The sequence below is a fragment of the Triticum urartu genome, chromosome 3 (genome assembly GCF_003073215.2).
Source record: "Triticum urartu cultivar G1812 chromosome 3, Tu2.1, whole genome shotgun sequence".
Lineage (NCBI taxonomy): Eukaryota > Viridiplantae > Streptophyta > Magnoliopsida > Poales > Poaceae > Triticum > Triticum urartu.
Genome location: NC_053024.1, coordinates 211,938,715 through 211,960,071, shown reverse-complemented (window position 1 = coordinate 211,960,071; position 21,357 = coordinate 211,938,715). Strand labels below are relative to the sequence as shown.

General features: G+C 51.8%; 1 protein-coding gene across 1 annotated transcript; it reads right to left on the bottom strand.

The window, feature by feature from the left end:
- Positions 1-7,884: 7,884 nt before the first annotated feature.
- On the bottom strand, positions 7,885-18,314 carry LOC125546784 (stress-response A/B barrel domain-containing protein At5g22580-like). Its single transcript, XM_048710916.1, has 2 exons — positions 18,199-18,314; positions 7,885-8,059 (listed from the first exon to the last, which is right to left on the bottom strand). Exons 1-2 carry the CDS (start codon positions 18,312-18,314, stop codon positions 7,885-7,887), a joined length of 291 nt encoding a protein of 96 aa, XP_048566873.1.
- Positions 18,315-21,357: the final 3,043 nt, after the last annotated feature.

Below are 21,357 nucleotides of genomic sequence, written 5' to 3'. Positions count from 1 at the left end.
ACTAACGAGGAGCCCGTTGAGTTTGCTTTCGAGGATCCAGTCAACTCTGACAACTTTGCAGGCAAGATGATCATACCCTCGAAATCACTTCTATCTTTGCTTTGCTAGATGCTCGCTCTTTTGCTACGCCTATGATACGATGCCTACCACTTGCTTATCATGCCTCCCAAATTGCCATGTCAAACCTCTAACCCACCATGTCCTAGCAAACCGTTGATTGGCTATGTTATCGCTTTGCTCAGCCCCTCTTATAGCGTTGCTAGTTGCAGGTGAAGATTGGAGACCGTTCCTTGTTGAAACATTATTTTCTTGTTGGGATATCACTATATTATCTTGTTATCTTAATGCATCTATATACTTGGTAAAGGGTGGAAGGCTCGGCCTTTTGCCTGGTGTTTTGTTCCACTCTTGCCACCCTAGTTTCCGTCATATCGGTGTTATGTTCCCGGATTTTGCGTTCCTTACGCGGTTGGGTAATAATGGGAACCCCTTGACAGTCCGCCTTGAATAAAACTCTTCCAGCAATGCCCAACCTTGGTTTTACCATTTGCCACCTAGCCTCTTTTTCCCATGGGTTTCCGGAGCCCGAGGGTCATCTTATTTAAACCCCCCCGGGCCAGTGCTCCTCTGAGTGTTGGTCCGACCGAGCAGACTGCGGGGCCACCTCGGGGCAACTTGAGGTTTGGTTTTACTCGTAGGATGTCTCATCTGAGTGTGCCCTAAGAACGAGATATGTGCAGCTCCTATCGGGATTTGTCGGCACATTCGGGCGGTGTTGCTGGATTTGTTTTAACTTGTCGGAGTTGTCTTGTAAAACCGGGATGCCGAGTCTGATCGGAATGTCTCGGGAGAAGGTATATCCTTCGTTGAACGTGAGAGCTTGTCATGCGCTAAGTTGGGACTCCCCTGCAGGGATTTGAACTTTCGAAAGTTGTGTCCGCGGTTATGGGCAGACGGGAATTTATTAATGTCCGGTTGTAGATAACTTGAACCTTAACTTAAATAAAATGAATCAACTGAGTGTGTAACCGTGATGGTCTCTTCTCGGCAGAGTCCGGGAAGTGAACACGGTGTTGGAGTAATGTTTGCCGTAGTTGGTTCTCTAGTTCTTCGTTCGTGATTTGCCTTCTCTTCTCGCTCTCTTTTGCGAACCGGTTAGCCACCATATATGCTAGTCGCTTGCTGCAGCTCCACATATTTTACCTTGCCTTACCTATAAGCTTAAATAGTCTTGATCGCGAGGGTGCGAGATTGCTGAGTCCCCATGGCTCACAGATTACTTCCAAACCAGATGCAGGGCCTGATGACTCCGTTCCAGATGATGCGCTTGAGCTCAAGTGGGAGTTCGACGAAGACTCACGCCGTTACTATGTGTCTTTCCCTAAAGATCAGTAGTGGTGCCCAGTTGGGGCGATCGAGACCGTGTCGCATGTTGGGTTGATCTTTTATTTTGGTACCGTAGTCGGACCATGAGTGATTGGATGTTGTAATGCTATTTATGTACTTTGTGTGACGTGGCGAGTGTAAGCCAACTATGTACCTTCCCTTTTATTATCTATTTACATGGGATGTTGTGAAGATTACCTTACTTGCGACAATGCTTTCAATGCGGTTATGCCTCGAAGTCGTGCTTCGACACGTAGGAGATATAGCCGCATCGAGGGCGTTATAGTATTCCCTTGTCCGTGCAATTATTGCAGAAGATTGAGATTGCTTCTTCCTCGCGGCAGTCCCTTAGCCTGTTCTTAACCAGGAGGAATCTGGCCCAGTAATGATGTACTGTTTCATCGGGTTCTTGCCTGATTTTGGATAGATCGCTTATGTTGGGGTGGGTGGGTGGAATTAAATCCGAAGCCTCACCCCATCTAAGGCTCAGAGGCCGAGGAATTTCCGAATTCGAAAATTTGGATTCCTGGATGTTGTCCAATGAATCCAGCCCGTCGCCTGACTCTAAGTTCAGGTCTTGAGTGATATCCTCCCCTCTGCGGGTATCCGGCTTGGAGGGATCGGGAATATGGATGTAGCGAGTCCTTAAGATAGATGAAGGGTCGCCGCACTATCCCTCTACCACGGCAACGTGATGGGTGACTTGGGGAGAGTTAATCTCTCTCAGATCGGGTTTAGGCCCAATCTGGTCGTAATCTGTAGCGACTCCTAGGGCGGCGAAGCGATCCAAGAGCTCGTTTATGGAGGAGAGCTCCATTGGATCTAACTGGTCCGCGAGTTCCGAGCTGACATGAAGATTGTTTTCGATGGCTCGAGAGGTCATCGTCGGCGCAGAAGCCGAACAGGCGGTCATAAGAAAACCACCTAGTCGGAGGGTTTGGCCGACAGCCAAAGCTCCCTTAGCAACGGTGCCGTCTTGAAAGACGGGGCGAGGCATCCTTCCTGATGGCGACGACACAGAGGAACTCTCAATGAAAGCACCAATGTCGGTGTCAAAACCGGTGGATCTCGGGTAGGGGGTCCCGAACTGTGCGTCTAGGCTGGATGGTAACAGGAGGCAAGGGACACAAAGTTTTACCCAGGTTCAGGCCCTCTCGATGGAGGTAAAACCCTACGTCCTTCTTGATTAATATTGATTATATGGGTAGTACAAGAGTAGATCTACCACGAGATCGGAGAGGCTAAACCCTAGAAGCTAGCCTATGGTATGATTGTTGTTCCCCTACGGACTAAACCCCTCCAGTTTATATAGACTCCGGAGAGGGTTAGGGTTACACCAAGTCGGTTACAATGGTAGGAGATCTACATATCCGTATCGCCAAGCTTGCCTTTCACGCAAAGGAAAGTCCCTTCCGGACACGGGACGGAGTCTTCAATCTTGTATCTTCATAGTCCAGGAGTCCGGCTGAAGGTATAGTCTGGATATCCGAACACCCCCTTATCCAGGACTCCCTCAGTGGCGCTCCCAGGCCGCCGCCACGGGAGAAAGCGGGGAGGGGAGGGGCGGCATCGCTGCCAGGCCGCCGCCGCAGAAGAAGGCCAGGAGGGGAGGGGCGACGATGCTTCCAAGCCGCCGCTGCGGAATAAGGTCAGGAGGGGAGGGGCGGCGGCGCTCCCAGGCCGCTGCCGCGGTAGAAGGTCGGGAGGGGAGGGGCGGCGGCGATCCGGTGGGGGATGTGCAGAATAAGGCTGGTGTTATCAGAATAAGACTCTTAAGGGGTGTTATCATAATAGACCCACCCTATACATACATACATACATACATACATACATACATACATACATACATACATACATACATACATACATACATACATAAACACTATTCTGATCACGGGATCAGAATAATATTCTGATCACAACATGAACTGCCTGAGTAACGCGCTTGAACTTCCCTTTGTACGAACCCGACCTTCGAGCTATCTTCGCAACCGTGGCTTCCCCCGCGAATTATTCTGGTTAGTCGTGTTCTATATAATGTTAGTGTAATCTAGAAACATTTTTTAGCATCTAAATATCGATTTTAAATAGGAATCTCGCTCGTTGGTGGATTTTGTTCTCGGGACGTGATGAAATTGCGTTTTTGCAATTTTACTGCCTGAGTTGTTCGACCTGAACTTCTCCCAGTGCTAGGTTGAACTTCCTCCAACATTACCCAAATGGGGCTTGCGATATACCATTGGAAAGCTATAGACACCAGTATCATGACTCAAGTTAAATTTTTGGAAAACTGTAAGCGGTTTAAGAGCAGTTTTGAAAACCGTTTTTTCTTTATACATAAAATGTGAAACGTATTATCGATCGCATTTCTAAACTGTTTATCGGAATGTGGCAAATAATATGGCGTTGGAAAGCTGCTATAAAACCGCTCTTTCCACATGTTGAAAGTTTTCTATAATTCCCTACGGTTAAAGAGTAATTTGCAAAATCGTAAAATTTCACAAACCGAACAGCCGAGTTCGTATTTCGATGTCATTTCTAAACGGCCAATCCAATTGAGGCAAATGATATGGCGTTTGAAAGCTTATGAAAATGCGCTACTTTCTCTTGTTTAAAGTTTTCTCTAATTTTGAACGGTTTAAAAGTAATTTAGAAAACGGTACAAGTTCCACCGAGTTCATATTTTCGAGCTAATTTTTTAACCTTAGTCCGAATGCAGCAAATGATATGGCGTTGGAAAGCTTGAGGAAATGCGAAACTTTTTGGTATATATTATTTCTCCCAATTCATTACGATTTTATGTCAATTTTGAAAATGGCTAAAAACGTATTTTCGCTGTAATTTTCACAACCTTTATCGGGATGATGCAAATAATATACCGTTAAAAAGCTACGGAAAATGCAAAACTTTTTCATGTTGATGGTTTTCTCTAATTCCTAGTCATTTTCAAGTAATTTTGAAAATGGCGGGATCATTCGTTCTGCCTTTATCACGAAACAGATTCTTCAAAAATGCACCGCATAAAGAACTTGAATTTCTCGGCATGTGTACTTGAACTTCACTCTGTTTTTTCACGTGCTTTTCTTGCTCATAGCTCTTCATCCAGTGCTCATAGCTCTCCATCCACTCACTGGAATTGAGCAAGTGATATACCGATGGAAAGTTGTTCTAAACATGCAACTTTCCCGTGTTGATAATATTTTCATACTCACAAAGATTTTAAAAGTTTTTCATCTGCAATTCATTTAGTGTAATTGGTGAACTTCCTGTTGTTTTCACGTTGAACTTCTGTGACATATTTTCGTAATTTTGTCATCCATTTAGTCAGTGTTACACAAATGATATTCCTTTTGTACAAACCTCTCTCACAATATTTTTTAAACTTTCTCCATCCGAGGACTTGAACTTACACAAATGATATTCCTGCCATTTTGAAATAAATTAGAAAATGACGAGATCATGCTTTCTGCCTTCATAGCGAATGGAAATGCATCGCATGAAGTAGTTGAACTTCTCGGGCATGTCTATTTGAACTTCACTCTATTTTTGACGTGTTGTTTTTTGCAATGTGTGAAGCAGTTGAACTTCTGGGGCAAGTCTGTTTGAACTTCACTCTCTTTCACTTTATTGTATTTTTCTTATATGAAATACACACCATGTAGTACGTGAACTTCCGGTTGTTATCACTTTGAACTTCTCTCTGGTTTGAGAGAATTATTTTAAAACAAAAAAAACATATTTTTTAATGTATTTTGGACATCTAAATACATGGTGAACCTCTCTCACAAGAATTTTTTGAACTTTTCCTCACCGGGCACTTGAACTTCTAGCAACCATTTTTTCCGTTTATGAGTTGTTTTAAAAGTGCAAAAAATGGCGTTCTGTTTTTTATTTTTTGAACAAGTAAATCCTAGGTTTTAATAAACTCTGAACTTCTCGGTTATTTCAATTTGAACTTCACCATTTCATATTTTGAGTAAAGAATTTTATTCGATTTTTATACGGAAAAAATCCAACATGGAAATACGAGGTGAACCTCTCTCGCAAGAATTTTTGAACTTCCCTAGACAGAGCACTTGAACTTCTTTCAACAAACCTTTTAAGCTTTTTGTTTTTTATTCTAATATTCTTGTCTGAAACGCATTCCGTGTAGTAGTTGAACTTACTGCTGTTTTCACCTTTAACTTTTGTCACGTATTTTTGTTCAACCTCTCGCATGAGAATTTTTGAACTGTCTCACGCCGAGCAGTTGAACTTCTAGCAACAAAACTTTCGGCCTTTTCTTTTTCATTCAATTTTTTCATACATTGAAATTTCTTTCATACAAAATTTTCATGCACACCGCGTAGTACGTGAATTTCTGGCAGCTATCAAACTGAACTTCTCTCGGTTACGTGAAAATATCTGAGTTTTTTATAGACATTGAACCACTCTACCTTATTTGAACTTCATTTGTGTATTTTTAGAAATGCGAAAATTTGAGGGGGTTTTTAGAAACATCAAACTTCTTCATTGTTTTGAAATTAAACATATTGGTTTTATTCTTTAGTAACTAGAAAAATCTAGTTTTTCAAATAAATATCAAACTGCTCCGCTTTTTCCAATTGAATTTCTTGGTTTTATTCTCTAGTAACGTGAAAACTGAGTTTTTTAAATACATTGAACTACTCCGTTTTTTGAAATTGAACTTCTTGGTTTTAATCTTTAGCACTGGGAAAATCTGAGTTTTTATAAACATCAAACAACTTCATATTTTTAAATTTTGGACATCTTGGTGTTATTCATTAGTAACGGAAAAGTCCTAGTTATGTAATAAATATCGAACCGCTCAATTACTTAAATTTGAACTTCTATGTCTTATTTATAAAAGAAGGAAAAACTATTTTTATAAACTTTTTGAATTGCTTGGTTTTTTCAATTTGACCTTCTTGATATTGTAATAAACATTGAACTTCCCCATTATTTAAATTTGAACCTCTAGGTTTTTTGTAGAACGGGGAAATTCCATTTTCTCTATAAATTTTGAGTTGCTCTATTTTTTTAATTTGGCCTTCTTGGGTTATTCTTTAGTAACAGAAAAAATCCCTAATGTAGTAATAAGCATTGAACCGCTCTGTTATATGTATTTGAACTTCTAGTTTTTAACGAGACAATCACATTTTTAAGTTTTATTTTCATTTTAGTAATAAAAAAATCTCAATAATTTGTAGTAAATATCGGACTTCCTTCTCTTTCTCTGTTCTTTTCTTTGTTCTACATGAGAAAATATAGTTTTTCTCATTTTGTGTACTAGGCACACACACACACATCACATCCGCACATTTTTTGGTAGTCAAATGAAAAAGGTTACAGTCCCACGCGCATAAACAATCAAACTCCCCTTAATTTTGAGTAGTAATAGATGAACTTCTCATGTACAATATTGTCTTGTCTCTGATACTAGTGGGTGGAGCCTCACAAGTGGACGGCGGCGCACGTTGTTGGATAGGCGAGAAGGAAGAATGGTGATGCCGGGGAAGGTTGGATTCAGTTGTTGCTTCAGTCGTACTTTTTTTTATTTAGAAACGGTGAAATATCCGCTTCAAAGTGCTCTGTTATTTTTGTACTGCTCTATATTTTTAATTTGAGCTTCTTGGTTTATTTTTTTGTAACGGGAAAATCATAATTTTCTGGTAAACATAGAGACCTTTCCGTGATTTATACTCGAAATTCTAGTTTTTCTTTAGAAATGGGCAATTCCATTTTTTACAAATTGTTTTTAAAATCAGAGCAATCCAAAGATATTACACCGCATGTTTAGAATTAGAGCAATCCAATGATATTACAAATAGTAACAAAATGACCACATTATATACAAAGAGAAATGCAATGTTTGGGTATCATTTTTCTACGACGCACACACCTTTGTTCCCATCCACCTCCCAAAGAAAATCAGAGCCACCACCACTGAAAGCTACTCATGTAAATAGAATAAAGATGAATACTTTTTGCAAAAGCAAGTGACTACAAGTTGAAGGGACTAGTTCTAACGCGTGTAGTATTAGATCCTTCGTGTTGACCAATTCCACCAAGAACAATCCATGTGTGGAACAGGCCGAGCGGGATGAGGGAACGTGACTAGGAGCTGCTCCAACCTGACTTGCTTAAAGAAGTTTAGCGCATCCCTGGCGTGCAGCTTCTTGTGCTCCTTCTCCATCTCTACCTAGGTCGTTTACCCATGTGGCTTCTCAGGAACTACAGAGTTGAGGCCGTGAGGGTGCACGTTCGTTCGGGGGAACAACCTAGACTTCTGAACTGTTGTAGAACAAAAAAATATACATGCGATTCAGCCGCAAGCTCCTCAAAATTGTAACAAGTCCAGCACATCACAGTAGCGATTATACAGGTAAAAATAGGTTCACAGAGAGGATACCGGGGAGCCATGGTCATGCTGTGCTACTCGCCAAAATTGGACGTCGCCATCAGAATTTTGAAATTCTAGGGGCGGCGGTTGTTGCTTCATGAGGAACCAAAAATGGCCTCAGTGTTGTCGGTGTGGCCAGTGTGGCAGGCGAAAGCAGAGTGCTTCTCGTGGCCCATGCATGCTGCCAGGTCCTCGACCTTGGCGAAGCTCATGGAGAAGATGTGGGTGAAGCCCTGCGTGAGCGCCTCCTGGTTCAGCACGTCTTTTCCCCTACAACCCAACACAAGGAGCAATCAACCTAACTCTAGATAGAAAGACTTCTGAATGGCGATGCCTAATCTTGATCAAGCTTTTAAATCTAGGCCGATACAACCGATATATAGGCCGATATATCACTTTTAGGGCTCTAACTATATAAACTTAGCATATCATTTTGTAAATATCATTTTCAAACATAACATCCGATATGGACCGAAATATCAACTGGTATGGCCGATATCTAGCCCGATATGTCGACCGATATAGAACGATAGGTAGATGACAACAATTCTTTATTAGAAAGCAGTGAAATAAGATTATGCATTTACAACTTCATTATATATTATCAAAGCCAAGCGCAATGTTCCTTACAAATGCATATATATTGTATTGTTGTAAATCGCAGAGTGAGGACTTTGTGAATCTTTCCTTAATAGTTTCTTAAACAACAAATTAATAAACTAGGAATCTAAAAATGCTATGTTAAAGCATTCACAACTTACACTTTTTTAGTAAAATGTATGTTTTGAACAAGAATCTTGCAAAAAAAACTAGACATGTTTGTCGGATTTCGGGTTCCGGCAGACCCTTGAGGTTCGAACACTGAGGTGCGCGCGGAGATTTCGCCTCCTACCTACCTGCACCCCTCCGCCTCGCTAAGATCTAAGCTATGGAAAGAACAACACAAGAGACACAGGGTTTATACTGGTTCGGTCCACCGTTGTGGTGTAATACCCTACTCTACTGTGTGGTGTGGTGGATTGCCTCTTGGGCTGATGGTGATGAACAATACAAGGAAGAACAGCCTCGCGAGGGTCTGTTCTCGGCTGGGGCGATGAACTGCTAGGAGGAGTCCAGTCACCCTTCTCTCTCTCTGTTCACAACTGATGATGCCTCTCTCCAACCTCTAACCTCTTACCGCCCTCCTCTTTTTATCCTGCGGGTGGCTGGTCCTATTTATAGAGGCCCTGGTCCTCTTCCCAAATATCGAGCGGGAAGGGAGCCAACAATGGCGGGCTAATTTGAAAGGGGACAGCTAGTACCAGTTATCCTGACAAAACTAGTCTTCGCCTGCACAAAGCTCTGGTGGTGATGCCGTGTTGGGCTCCACAATGACCTCCGTCTTGCAGTCCTCCTGGTCTTGGTCTGGTTGCACCGAAATGGCAACCTTTGCCTGATGCCTCGGTACTCCGCGGCTGCGCTTGCCCCCTTTGCACCAAAGGGGAAAGGAGGACACTGCGCGGGCTGGCACCCGCCTGGCGCCCTTGGTCGTCATGGCTTGCGTCACGGGCACCTCGTGAGGTACCCCGCCTTGATCTCTCCGCCTCCTCGTGAGCCAGCCTGATGAGGCCGTGCCTGAGGAAGCTCCGCGTCGTCCGCCCCACGAGGCTTGGCCCCTCGCGAGGGTCTTGGGTTTGTGTTGGTGAAGATGGGCCGTGCTGGGCCCCCCTTTGAGCCACACCGCAGGCCGCAGGCAGGCAAGACTGGGGACCCCCGTTCCCAGAACGCCGACAGTAGCCCCCGGGCCCAAGGCGCGCCCGGACTTGGTCGTGCAGGGAGGCGGAAGAGCAAGAGCGAATTGCCGCGGGCCCTAACAGCCTGCGGCCTTGGGCGCCGCGTGGCGGTTGATTGGACGTGGGCGCCTTAGCAACCGCGTGAGTTGATAAAGGAGCGGCATCCGCCTAGGCTTTGCTTCTTGCTTTCCCCGGTTGCTGCTCAGATCCCCTTTCTTGAGCCTCTCCTTCCTTCCTCCAAAATTTCCAGATATACTCCGACCGTATGACCTAGGAAGCCATGGCGCCTCGTCAGCCCCCGGCCGTAGCTTGGTACTTGTCTGCCCTGGACTCGCCGAACGTGTCGGAGGCGAGCCTTGCCCGGTTGCGCCGGATGGCGACGGCGCGGGGCATCAATGGGGCGAAGGTGTTCAAGGCCGGCTCCGCCACCCCTGAGGGTCAAGGGAGCACCTTCTATCCGTTCTTCGTAAGTGCCATTGCTGCTGGCCTGGTGCCTCCCTTCTCTGAGTTCTTCTTCTCTGTCCTCCGCCATTATAAGCTACAGGCTCTGCATCTCCACCCCAACTCCGTCCTTCTCCTGGAAATCTTCGCCTATTACTGCGAGGCTCACGTAGGGGTGCAGCCCTCAGTGGCCTTGCCGCGCCACTACTTCTACCTCCGGACCTCTCGCGGTCCTGCTTCCGCGTGCGCGAGCTTCATCGCGTACGGTGGCGCCATTGCCATTCCGAACCCCGGGAAAAGGATTGAGGGCTTCAGGAGCAAGTGGGTCTTGGTGGATGCTGGGCGCATCCATCCTCGACTGATCTTGCCCACGGAGCAGCCCACGAGCTCCAGCGATTGGGGTCGAGCGGAGCTCGCGGACCCCCGCGCGAAGCTGGTGTTGGAGAAGATGGACACGGATCTGAGGCCGGCCAACATGGCGGCAGCGAAGCTGACCAGCGCGTCGCTGCTGAGGGAATTCCTGGAGCACTAGCTGGCTCCGCTTCGGCAGTACTCACTTCCGATGTGGAGGCCCCATCCGAGCCCCGCGGCCTTGGCCGACGGAGATCTAGCTGCGGTCCTCCAATCTCTGGTCGGGGGCGATGTGGCGCAGTTGGTGGGCGCTCCTACGCCCTTGCTCCTTCGTGACGACTGGGAGCAGGTAGTGGAGTCCATGCCCGTCTTCAACGGGGATGGGCCTGTGCCCATGGAAACTCCCGAGGAACCGGTGGACGTGCCCTCCGACGACTCCAGCGAAGAGGAGGAAGGAGGGGAGCGGGAAAAAGGGCCTGACTCCGAGGCGACTGACGGAGAGTCGAGGGCTCCCCTCCCCCGGTGCAGGTCCCGCATTCTCCGCCTCTCTCCGAGCGATGACGACGAGGATGACGACGAGCAGGACAGCGGGAGCTTGCCCCCGATCCCGAAGAAGGACAGGACCAGGCTGATCTCCCGCGGGTCTGCCCCGGCCCCGAGGCGGACCGCAGACGCACCTTCCGCTTCCAAGCTTCCCGAGGTTGACCCTTCCAGCTGGCTTTCAGGCTTCAAATTTGGCCGAAGGCCGCTTGAGCTCACTGGCAACGGCCCGTAAGCATTTGATTCTTGTCTTTATTTCTTGCTCTGCTTCTGAGGCTTGATGTCCGCATCTCTTGGATAGGCTGGCGCCCGCAGCAAAGAATTCGAAGGGAGCTCCTGAGGTTCCATCCGTGGCAGCGCCTCTGCCGGCGAAGGAGGGTGACCGCGACGCACAGGCTTCTCCTGCCCGGTCGTCCTCACGAGGCCTGGCTGAGCCGGCTGGGGCGAGCTCAGCCCCCACGGCCCAAGTGACTCCCGAGGTGTCCTTGCCTACTGCCGCCACTACAGCCGTTGGGGCGCTGCAGACTCCGCCTCAGGATGCTGTGGCCGCGCTTCCGCCTTCTCCTCCCACTCCAGCGGCTGCTATCTCTCCGACTCCTTCTGCCGTTCTGGATCGTGCTGTTGCTGAGCTGGACCGACTGCGGCAGGATCTTCTTGGCACCGACCCTTGCTTGGTGGCCGGGCGCTTGGAGCTGGCTTCAAGATGGGTTCGCTCCAACGCTTCGATTCGGGCGGCGCTGGTCCAGGCCTCGACAGCTTGCAACGAGGAGAAGCAGGTCGTCCTTGAGGCGAAGGCTGCTGTGACGCAGCCCTGGGGGAGGTGGTCGACGTCCGTGGTCGTTGCAAGGTGCTGGAGGACGAGCTGCAAGGCCTGCGGGACCAGCTCACGAAAGAGGTCCGCCTTCGCCAAGAGCAGGAAGAAGGCGTGAAGGCTCGCGAGGCGGCCGTCAAGGAGAGGGAGGTAGAGCTCAGGAAACGCCGCGACCCCCTAGGCGTGCTGGAGCAGGAGTTGGGGGCGAGGAAGGCCGAGCTGGACGACAAGGCCCTGGTTCTTGCCAAGGATCGCGTGGCCTTCACGGAGATGGAGGCGAAGGCTCGCTCCTCGCTGAGTACGCTTTACGACAGCGGCCTGGAGGGCCCGCTGGCTGGCGCCGAGGACGGCCCGGCCAAGCTGCTTCCCTTCCTAGTTCGCGCTCTTGAAGATGTCGCCCTTGGCCTTGGCCCCACGGCTGAGGCCGAGGCGCGTGTCCTGTCTTCTGCAGCACTGACGCGGGTCCTCACCCACATCTACCTCCGCGATCCCGGCGTCGACCTCGACAGCCTCCTGGAGCCAGTAAGCGGCGAGCGTGCCGCTGCCGCTGCCGAGGCCGTGAAGGGTCGCGCGGAGGCTCTGCTGGGGAAGTTCCGGGCCTTCAGCACCAAGCCGAAGCAAGGCGCTGCCGACCCCACTACTCCATGAGGCGAACCCACTCCGCGCTGCTCCACCGCCGACAAGTGACTCCGTTGTGGCTCCTGTCCTGCCTTTAATTCCTGCACATGTATCATGCCTCGGGGAGGCGTTTAAACTTGCGTTTGGCATTGAGATAACAGTGTGGACTGTAATATTTGCTTTTGAATTCCTTGAAATTTGTGCTTTTCCTTCCTACTTGCTTATGTTCTACGCCGGCAGAGCCCGACCCCGCGCATGCCTCACCCAGCGTTGGTCCCGACCTGAAACCAGGACGGGGCCAAGGAGTGAGGGGCTACGTGACAAGTTAGGCTCCTGAGTCACGATGCTCAGGAGTCCCCCTTGGCGCACGAACAAAAAGTAGGGAGGTGTGATGTGGGTGGATCTACCGTTCTACGTCTGCAGAGCCCGGCCGCGTGCATACCTCAACCGCCGTTAGCCTTTCGAAACTAAGGAGTGAGGGGCTACGTGACCAGTTAGGCTCCTGAGTCACGATGCTCAGGAGTCCCCCTTGACGCTCAAACGGCCTTCGTACCTTGGCTCCGCTCGGGGAGAGACGCGCGACGAACTAGGCCCGGGGGGACCTGGCTGGGCGGCGTGCGTCTGGGTGTGACCCAGGCGCAGCCCCCGTGCCTAGCCCCCTCACGCGGCACTCCCGAGGGGAGGCGTTACGATGAGGCTAGACACTGAGCTCTGGGCTCCCTGAGGTTGATGCAGCCCGGGGGCCACCCTCAGTTGTTTATCACCAGCGCGGAGCATAGCGCTTCCGTATGTGTACGGGCATAGCCGCTCCTCGGCAGTGTCGTCAGCCAGCACGGAGGATGGTGCTTCCACTGGTACGTGGGAGGGGGGCCCCTCCGGGAGGAGCCCCCGGGGCATGTACAGCCCCGCCCTGACACGTGGCTGGCACGGTAGGGCCTAGAGAGGTGTATTTGGGCACCCGTGAGCCAGCGCGGGACTCACGGGGCCCTACCTCTAGGCGGGTTGCACCTGGCACTGGGCCTTATCTTGTGATGTGTCCCTGCAAATTTGGTTAGATGTCGGCACTCTACGTCCTCGGGTCCCGGCCCTCGAGCTGGTCTCAGCCGTCGCTGGTATGCCAGGTCGCGATGCTGTGGACAAGGCCAGAGGGTGAGGGCTGGAGAGCCAGTAAGAGCCCTGAGTCGCGATGCTCAGGTACCCCCCCTTTAACGTGCAAGTGGTCGGCATGGAGAAGAAGAGGTGCCGTGGACCGGCATCAAATAATCAAGCATGGTGGGTCTAACGCATAACCGGAAATTAACGCAAATGGGGTACATGCCGCTGGACCTGGCCCGAGCGACTTGGGGATCATGCAGCCCGAGGGGCGCCCCCAACAAGGTAAGCTAACAACATGAAATAAAAGGGATACACGTCGCAGGGACGGACCCACGCGGCCTGGGAATAATGCAGCCCTGGGGGGCGCTCCCAGCTGGAAATGAAACTTGAAAGATGTCACCTGATGACGTTGAGGACGAAGGAGCGTTGGTGTAGCAGACTCGGTGGGCTGCGGAAGCCGATCCTCACGAGCCCCCAGGCCTAGGGCCCTCGGGAGGTTCCGGAGGCGCTGGCGGCTCCTCGCGGACCATCTCCATCTCTGCCAGGGCTGCGGAACGCCTGGCCTCTTGTGCCTCCGTGATGCCCCACATGAGGCGCTGGTACGTGGCAGCCGCGTTCGGCAAGCCGTAAGGCATGCGAATGTAGCTGTGGGGTGGACCTCTGCAGCGCCCCACTCGCGAGGGCCAGAGGCGCTCCAGAGAGGCGACTCGGTTGAGCCCTGGTATGTCGATGCAGACGCGCAGCCCACCATCCTCGCCTGGATGGGGAGCCACTGCTGGTAGGCGGCGGCCGCCTTTCATGACTCTTGACTCCTGTAGCTCCTGAATGGCCTTGCTGACGAACTCCTGAGGGTCTGGCTCTCCTTGCCTTGCACCTTCTTGAGGGAAACGTGCTTCGAAACACGCCTCCATGTGGTGCCTAAGCGCCTCCCTCGTGACCCTAGCTAGGTCGGTGGCCCTCCAGGGGAGAGCCCCCGAGCCCTGCCTGAGGGGAGCGCCGGGCGCGCTTTCCTATGCGATGGAAGGAGGTTCCCCCTGGGCAGGCGCGGGCCCAGAGGGGCCTTCCTCCTGAGTGGTCGGGCCGGACGATGTCTTCTTCTTCTTGGGGGCGGTCTCGGGAGGCCTCTTGCTTCCGCGATCCGGGTCTTCCAGTGACGCGGCCTGAAAGGCTCATTCCAGGGAACACACCGCGTCCTTCTCTTCACAGGGCACCATGATGACTCTGCCACTTCCTGGCATCTTGAGGACGTTGTAGCCATGGTGAGTTACGGCCATGAACTTGGCCAGCGCTGGGTACCCAAGGATGGCGTTGTACCGCAGGCGAATGTGAGCGACGTCGAAGTCGATGAGCTCGGTGCAGTAGTTGTCGCGTGCCCCGAAGGTGACAGGGAGGCGGACCTGCCCAATCGGGACAGTGGAGCCGTCGGTGATTCCGAAGAAAGGCTTGGTTGGCTGAAGCTGGCTGTAGGGCACTTGGAGATTGTTGAATGTTTCCATGGACAGGACGTTGAGCCCTGCCCCGCCATCGATGAGGGTCCAGGTGACCACCACGTTGCTGACGATTGGGGAACAAAGCATCGGGAGGACTCCGGTTGTAGCCGCACACTTGAGCTGATCTACTGAGCTGAACGTGATGGCGCACGCCGACCACCTGAGAGGGCGCGTGGCTTCGAGCCTGGGGAGGACTGCATTCACTTTGCGGGCGAACTGCTTGAAGATGCGTTGAGAGGCTGGGGCTTGAGCCCCGCCCAGGATGCAGGCGAACGCGCGCGGCTCCTGGAAGCCCCCAGCCCCCTCGTCCTGGTGGCGGTCCTCGTTTCTCCTTGGCTGCAGCGGCAGCGGAGGGAGGCCTGCGTTGCCTTGCAGGCGATCCTCGCGAGGCTGATCCCTCCCGTCTCCCTCGCGAGGCGGGTCTTGCCAGCGATCCTCGCGAGGTTGATCGCGCCACCCATGGCGCGGGCCACGGTCTTCCTAGCGTCCTGCGTTCCTTCCTCCTCCTCGACCGTAGCCCCGATCACCGCAGTCGGGGCAACGGCCGATCCTTCCTTCTCGCACGGCTCGGAGCTCTTGACATTCGTTGGTGTTGTGGGTGTGGAGGTCGTGGTACACACAGTACCGGCTGCCCTTGGAAGGTTCGGGCTGATCTCTGCCCCGCTTGGTGTCTGGTTCTGCCGCGAGCACGGCAGCCCCCTTGCGCTTCACATCCTTGGTCTTGGGCTTCTTCTCTTCTGGGTCTGCGGCAGGCAGCTCGAGGAGGGAGAGACGCCCTTCCTCAGACCTGGCACACTTGCTTGCCAAGTTGAACAGCTCCAAGGAAGTGCACAGGTCTTCATGCATCGCCAGCTCCTCCTTCATCTTGACAATGCGCACGCCGTCGGAGAAGGCTGAGATGATGGCCTCCTCAGTCACCTTGGGAATCTTGAGGCGTGCGTTGTTGAAGCGCTGGATGTACTTCTGCAGGGTCTCCCCGGGTTGTTGCTTGATGCGGCGCATGTCGCTCACGGCGGGTGGCCGATCGCGAGTACCTTGGAAGTTGGCGATGAAGCGGGTGCGCATCTCGTCCTAGGAGGAGATCGTGCCTGGAGCCAGGTTCAGGAGCCAGGTGTGGGCCACGTCCTTGAGCGCCATGGAGAACCAGTTCGCCATGACCTTCTCGTCTCCGTTGGCAACTTCGATGCCCAGCTCGTAGAGCTGGAGGAACTCCACAGGGTCAGCCGTGCCGTCGTAACGAGGAGGCAGGTCTGGCTTGAACTTGCCGGGCCACGCGACGCTGCGTAGCTCGGTGGTGAAGGCGCGACAGCCTGCTGTGGCCACGGGAGGCCTTGGGTGATGGGGAGCTTGGTCTTGCATGTCACCACGCGCTGCAGCTGGGAGCAGCGCGGGGTCTTGACGTGCGGGAGCAGGAGCATGGTCGCGACGTGCAGGAGCAGGGAGTGCCCGGGCAGCTTCTTGCGGGCGAGGGACTTCTTGGCAGCTCTGCTCTTGCCGCGCTGGCACCTGACGGAGCGGGTTCCGCCCAGGGGCCAAGCCCCTTGGAGCCATGGCGCCTTCCTGAGGAGGAGGCGGCCGCGGCGCCGCCGGAGCTTCTCGCCCACACGGGGCGGGGTGCGGTGCAGCGGAACGGACGGCACAGGGGAGCCCCCTGCGGCGCGGACGAGCTCGGCGACGCGGTCGAGCCATTCTTCGTAGACGTCGTCGACGGGACGGTAGCGCAGGAGCTCGTTTGCCGCGATGAGCGCAGCTCGAGCCTCCATGGGCGCGCGGAGCGCGCGGGACGAAACCAGCTGGGGTGAGCGAGGGAGTTGCGGTGCGGCCGTCTTGCCGCACGGACGGATGCTGAGACGATGCTTGCTGCTCGTCCCCTGCTGGGCCGGTGGCGGCGTTGATGGCAGGTGACGGGGAACGGCGAGGACGCCCGCCGACAGGGGCCGTCTGGGCGACGCGGGAAGCCAGAGCGGCCCGGCGCTCGGCGTGGGCCCGACGAGCGTCAGACATGGGCGTGATGGTCGGAGGAGAACGGGGTGGTGGAAGATGAATTCCGACGCACCCCTAGCTGGCGCGCCAAATGTCGGATTTCGGGTTCCGGCAGACCCTTGAGGTTCGAACACTGGGGTGCGCATGGAGATTTCGCCTCCTACCTACCTGCACCCCTCCGCCTCGCTAAGATCTAAGCTATGGAAAGAACAACACAAGAGACACAGGGTTTATACTGGTTCGGGCCACCGTTGTGGTGTAATACCCTACTCCAGTGTGTGGTGTGGTGGATTGCCTCTTGGGCTGATGGTGATGAACAATACAAGGAAGAACAGCCTCGCGAGGGTCTGTTCTTGGCTGGGGCGATGAACTGCTGGGAGGAGTCCAGTCACCCTTCTCTCTCTCTCTCTCTCTTCACAACTGATGATGCCTCTCTCCAACCTCTAACCTCTTACTGCCCTCCTCTTTTTATCCAGCGGGTGGCTGGTCCTATTTATAGAGGCCCTGGTCCTCTTCCCAAATATCGAGCGGGAAGGAAGCCAACAATGGAGGGCTAATTTGAAAGGGGACAGCTAGTACCGGTTATCCTGACAAAAGTAGTCTTCGCCTGCACAAAGCTCTGGTGGTGACGCCGTCTTGGGCTCCACAATGACCTCCGTCTTGCAGTCCTCCTGGTCTTGGTCTTGTTGCACCGAAATGGCAACCTTTGCCTGATGCCTCGGTACTCTGCGGCTGCGCTTGCCCCTTTGCACCAAAGGGGAAAGGAGGACACTGCGCGGGCTGGCACCCGCCTGGCGCCCTTGGTCGTCATGGCTTGCATCACGGGCACCTCGTGAGGTACCCCGCCTTGATCTCTCCGCCTCCTCGCGATCCAGCCTGATGAGGCCGTGCCTGAGGAAGCTCCGCGCCGTCCGCGCCGCGAGGCTTGGCCCCTCGCGAGGGTCTTGGGTTTGTGTTGGTGAAGATGGGTCGTGCTGGGCCCCCCTTTGAGCCACGCCGCAGGCCACAGGCAGGCAAGACTGGGGACCCCCGTTCCCAGAACGCCGACAATGTTTTCTCCAATATGTCTACATATATATCATCTGATATATCACCCGACATCCGACATCCGATATGTCGAAGCCAAACCGATACGAACCCGATATCCGATATTTTGAAGCTTGATCTTGATTTGTTGTTGCTCAATTAAACTTTGACATAATTTTGGTCGCTGGTGCAGTAAAGATGTAGCAGACATTTTGAAGTGTATCGTGCAGTGAAGATGGAATCCCTTTTCCGGAACAAAACAAATGAAATGGAAATGCATACCATCCGAAGAATTTGACGGTGTCAAGCTCCCCAGCGAGCTTGGTGAGCTCCTCAATGATGTCGTCCACCACCACACCCTCCTTGAACCTTACCAGGCACAGGTGCTTGAACTCCATGGCTCAACAAGTCACAAGTGTAAAGGTGCACCAAGATTTCTCCTCCGGTGGCTTTGCACTTTGCAGCGGATGCGTATCATCATGCCACGGTGCTGGCCGTTTTATGGACGGGATGAGAGCTCTATTCCGGTGTTGTCGGTGTGGACTTCTGAACTATTGTAGAACAAAAATATATACAGGTGATTCAGTCGCAAGCTCGTCAAAATTGTAACAAGTCCAGCACATCACAGTAGCGATTATACAGGGAAAAAAAAGTTCACCGAGAGGATACCGAGGAGGCATGGTCATGTTGTGCTACTCGCCGGAGTTGGATGTTGCCATCAGAATTCTGAACTTCTAGGGGGGCGGCTGCTTGATGAGGAACCAAAAATGGCCTTGCTGTTGCGGTGTGGCCAGTGTGGCATGCGAGGTGGTCCACGTTTGCTTGCACGCGACGGGGGGAGCGGTGCCTAAGCTCTGCCGGCGGCATCCTCGGGGAGGCGGGGAGTGTAGATCGCAGGTGGGATCTCTGCGGCACGTAACAAATACGAGATGCAGGCAGTGCCGCGGCACAGGTCGCGTAGGAAGGGAGGGAAGGTCGATCCGGAGGGGGGGAGGTCGCGTCGGAGTGGCAGAGGTGGTCGGGGTGGAGGGCGGCGGCGGAGGTGGTCGGTGTGGAGGGCGGCGCAGGAGGTGGTCGGGGCGGTGCCTACGGTGGTCGTAGGCGGCGGCGGAGGTCGTCGGGACTGGCGGGTTGTGAGGTGGTGGCGTCCGATTCAGGCGGAGGTCTGGCGGCGATGGGATCGGGGGAAGGCGGGGATCGGGATTGGGAAGTGGTGGGTCGATCTGTTCGGGTCGTGGGGGTGGTGGTTTCTTTTTTCTTGTCCGCGGGTTCCGCAATTTGGGAACATATTCATCGGGTTCTATATAGGGCACACCATGATCCAAATAACTATTCTGATCCCAGATTAGAATAGTGCTACTATATATATATGTGTGTGTGTGTGTGTGTGTGTGTGTTTTGTCCTCTACAACATTCACTTATAGCTATGTCTTCAAACTTGCCATTTTCTGAACTAAGTGAATGTGATCGGACCCTAATTCCTTCTGTGCTTCTTCCTCAAATTATGTCTATCTAGTCATATGCAGTCTATTGAAACATGTCAAATGTCTTCACTGCGTCCTTGTCAGCTGAAGATACAGAGACACACATTTAAACCTGCTTTTAATGCTATATCTCTTTTGCCTGAATACTGGAGAAGCCGGAATGACCACCCGACAAACCAGGCGTGCATGGGAACATGGAACAACTCTCAATGAGTTGCATGCATGCCACGTGCCCATCAGATGTGAACCGCGAGGGGAATCTATGTAATTGTGTTGTGCATCCCTCTACCTTATAAATACACACCCACGCGCGGTCATTATCTCCTATTCCACCTCGCCATCTCGCTCAAACCCTAGCACCACCACTAGCTCACGTCGACGCCGGAGACGACGCGCTTAGCTGTCGCGACCTCTTCGACGCCGTCCTCAGGCCGGCCGTAGAACTCGTCTTCTCCGCCACCGCCGTAGGTGTCTTCCGCCGCCAAGTTAAGGCGCGGGAGATTGGACTGCTCGGCATCCGTTCTGCCTCGTCTAGCAGTTGTATGTGGTAAATAAATCTCACTTTTTACAGCTTTTTTTGATCTGTCAAATCCATCTACTTCAACCAAAAGTGGTTTCTACGCTTCCAAATCTAGATCTGTCTCTTTCTGAATCTCATATCTTGCAAAGTATATTCACTTATGCTTCATAACTAGTTAGATTCGTCACTTGTATTTATTCATGGATTCGTACAAATCTAGAACCGAGTCACTTCAAATAAGTGAATGTCTTCGCACTATGAGGTCAATATCTTCAAACTGATTTATCTTCAAAATCTTTTGAGAATGCATATGACCTCTTCCCCTTCCCTCACATCTCTAATGTTGTCATAGGTACATGTTAGTGGGAGAATCCCTTGGTTCTCATGGTCTGCATTCATTTGCAGAATACTTACATCATCACATTGACTCCCCTGAAGCCAATTATTGTTTGACAAGTAGACGGAAGCCTTTCACTGTCTTGAAGCCTCTCTGTCTGAATATTATGGCTTTTGAGAAATCTGCAAGGAAGGGTGGTAGGCAGCACCATGGAAACACTGTTCTGGATCTGCCTCCCAATCTATTTGAGCTATACAAGACAGATCCTAAGGAGAACTACAATTAGCGCAAGACCAGAATTCAATGGATCCGAAGATATTGGGCTGAATAGTGGTTCAAGTATAACTTCATCACTCCTGAATATGCTGAGAAGAATGCTATCAAGTGCCTGTGGGGCGATATTCTTTACAAGAATCTGCAACCCAAGTCGAAGCCTGAAGCTATTGCCCAAGGCTTCTATCCTTGCATGGTCCGAGGACCTCAGCCAGACAATGCTGACCCATCGTCTCTTCTATGGCGTCGTGATGACAATCTCTTCAAGCGAAACTTTCAGTTCGCAAAGGAGTCTGCTGCCAAGAACAGGAAGGAGCTCGGACTCCACTTCAACCCTAGTTCGTCTGCTCCAAGGCAGGATGGCACACGTGACGCCAAATCCAAATGTCATCGGCCCCTTCAATAGCTTCGATGGGCCCCTCTCCCATATTGCTGCTTAGAGGGCCATGGTGGAACAATCTTCTGATGATGCAGACTCTGAAGATGCACATGCACCACCGAAGCAAAAGAAGTCAAAAGCTTCAGAACCCTCTACTGCACCAAAAGCTTCGACCTTGAAGCCATTGAAGATTGCACCTCCTGAACCGAGTGTGCAGTCTGAAGACTTCTCTCGTGTCTCCAAGAAGACTAAGAAGACCAAGAAGCCCAATAAGATTTCAGGGCATGATCTGACTCCTGCTGCCGTTATGTGCAGTGAGGAAAACACCATTGATCTGTCCAGTGATGAAGATCTTGGTGATGAAGCTCTAGAGATGTTGATCAAGAGCAAGCAAGAGGCAGAGATATTTCAAGATCTGCCTCTCTTTGATGCTGATTCTGATCAACTT

Excerpts from the sequence above, each read along its gene's own strand:
- LOC125546784 (XM_048710916.1), bottom strand. The coding sequence starts at position 18,314 with ATGGAGTTCAAGCACCTGTGCCTGGTAAGGTTCAAGGAGGGTGTGGTG. Across the intron at positions 8,060-18,198 it reads ACCGTCAAATTCTTCGGATG|GGGAAAAGACGTGCTGAACC; the intron begins GTATGCATTTCC and ends GTTGGGTTGTAG.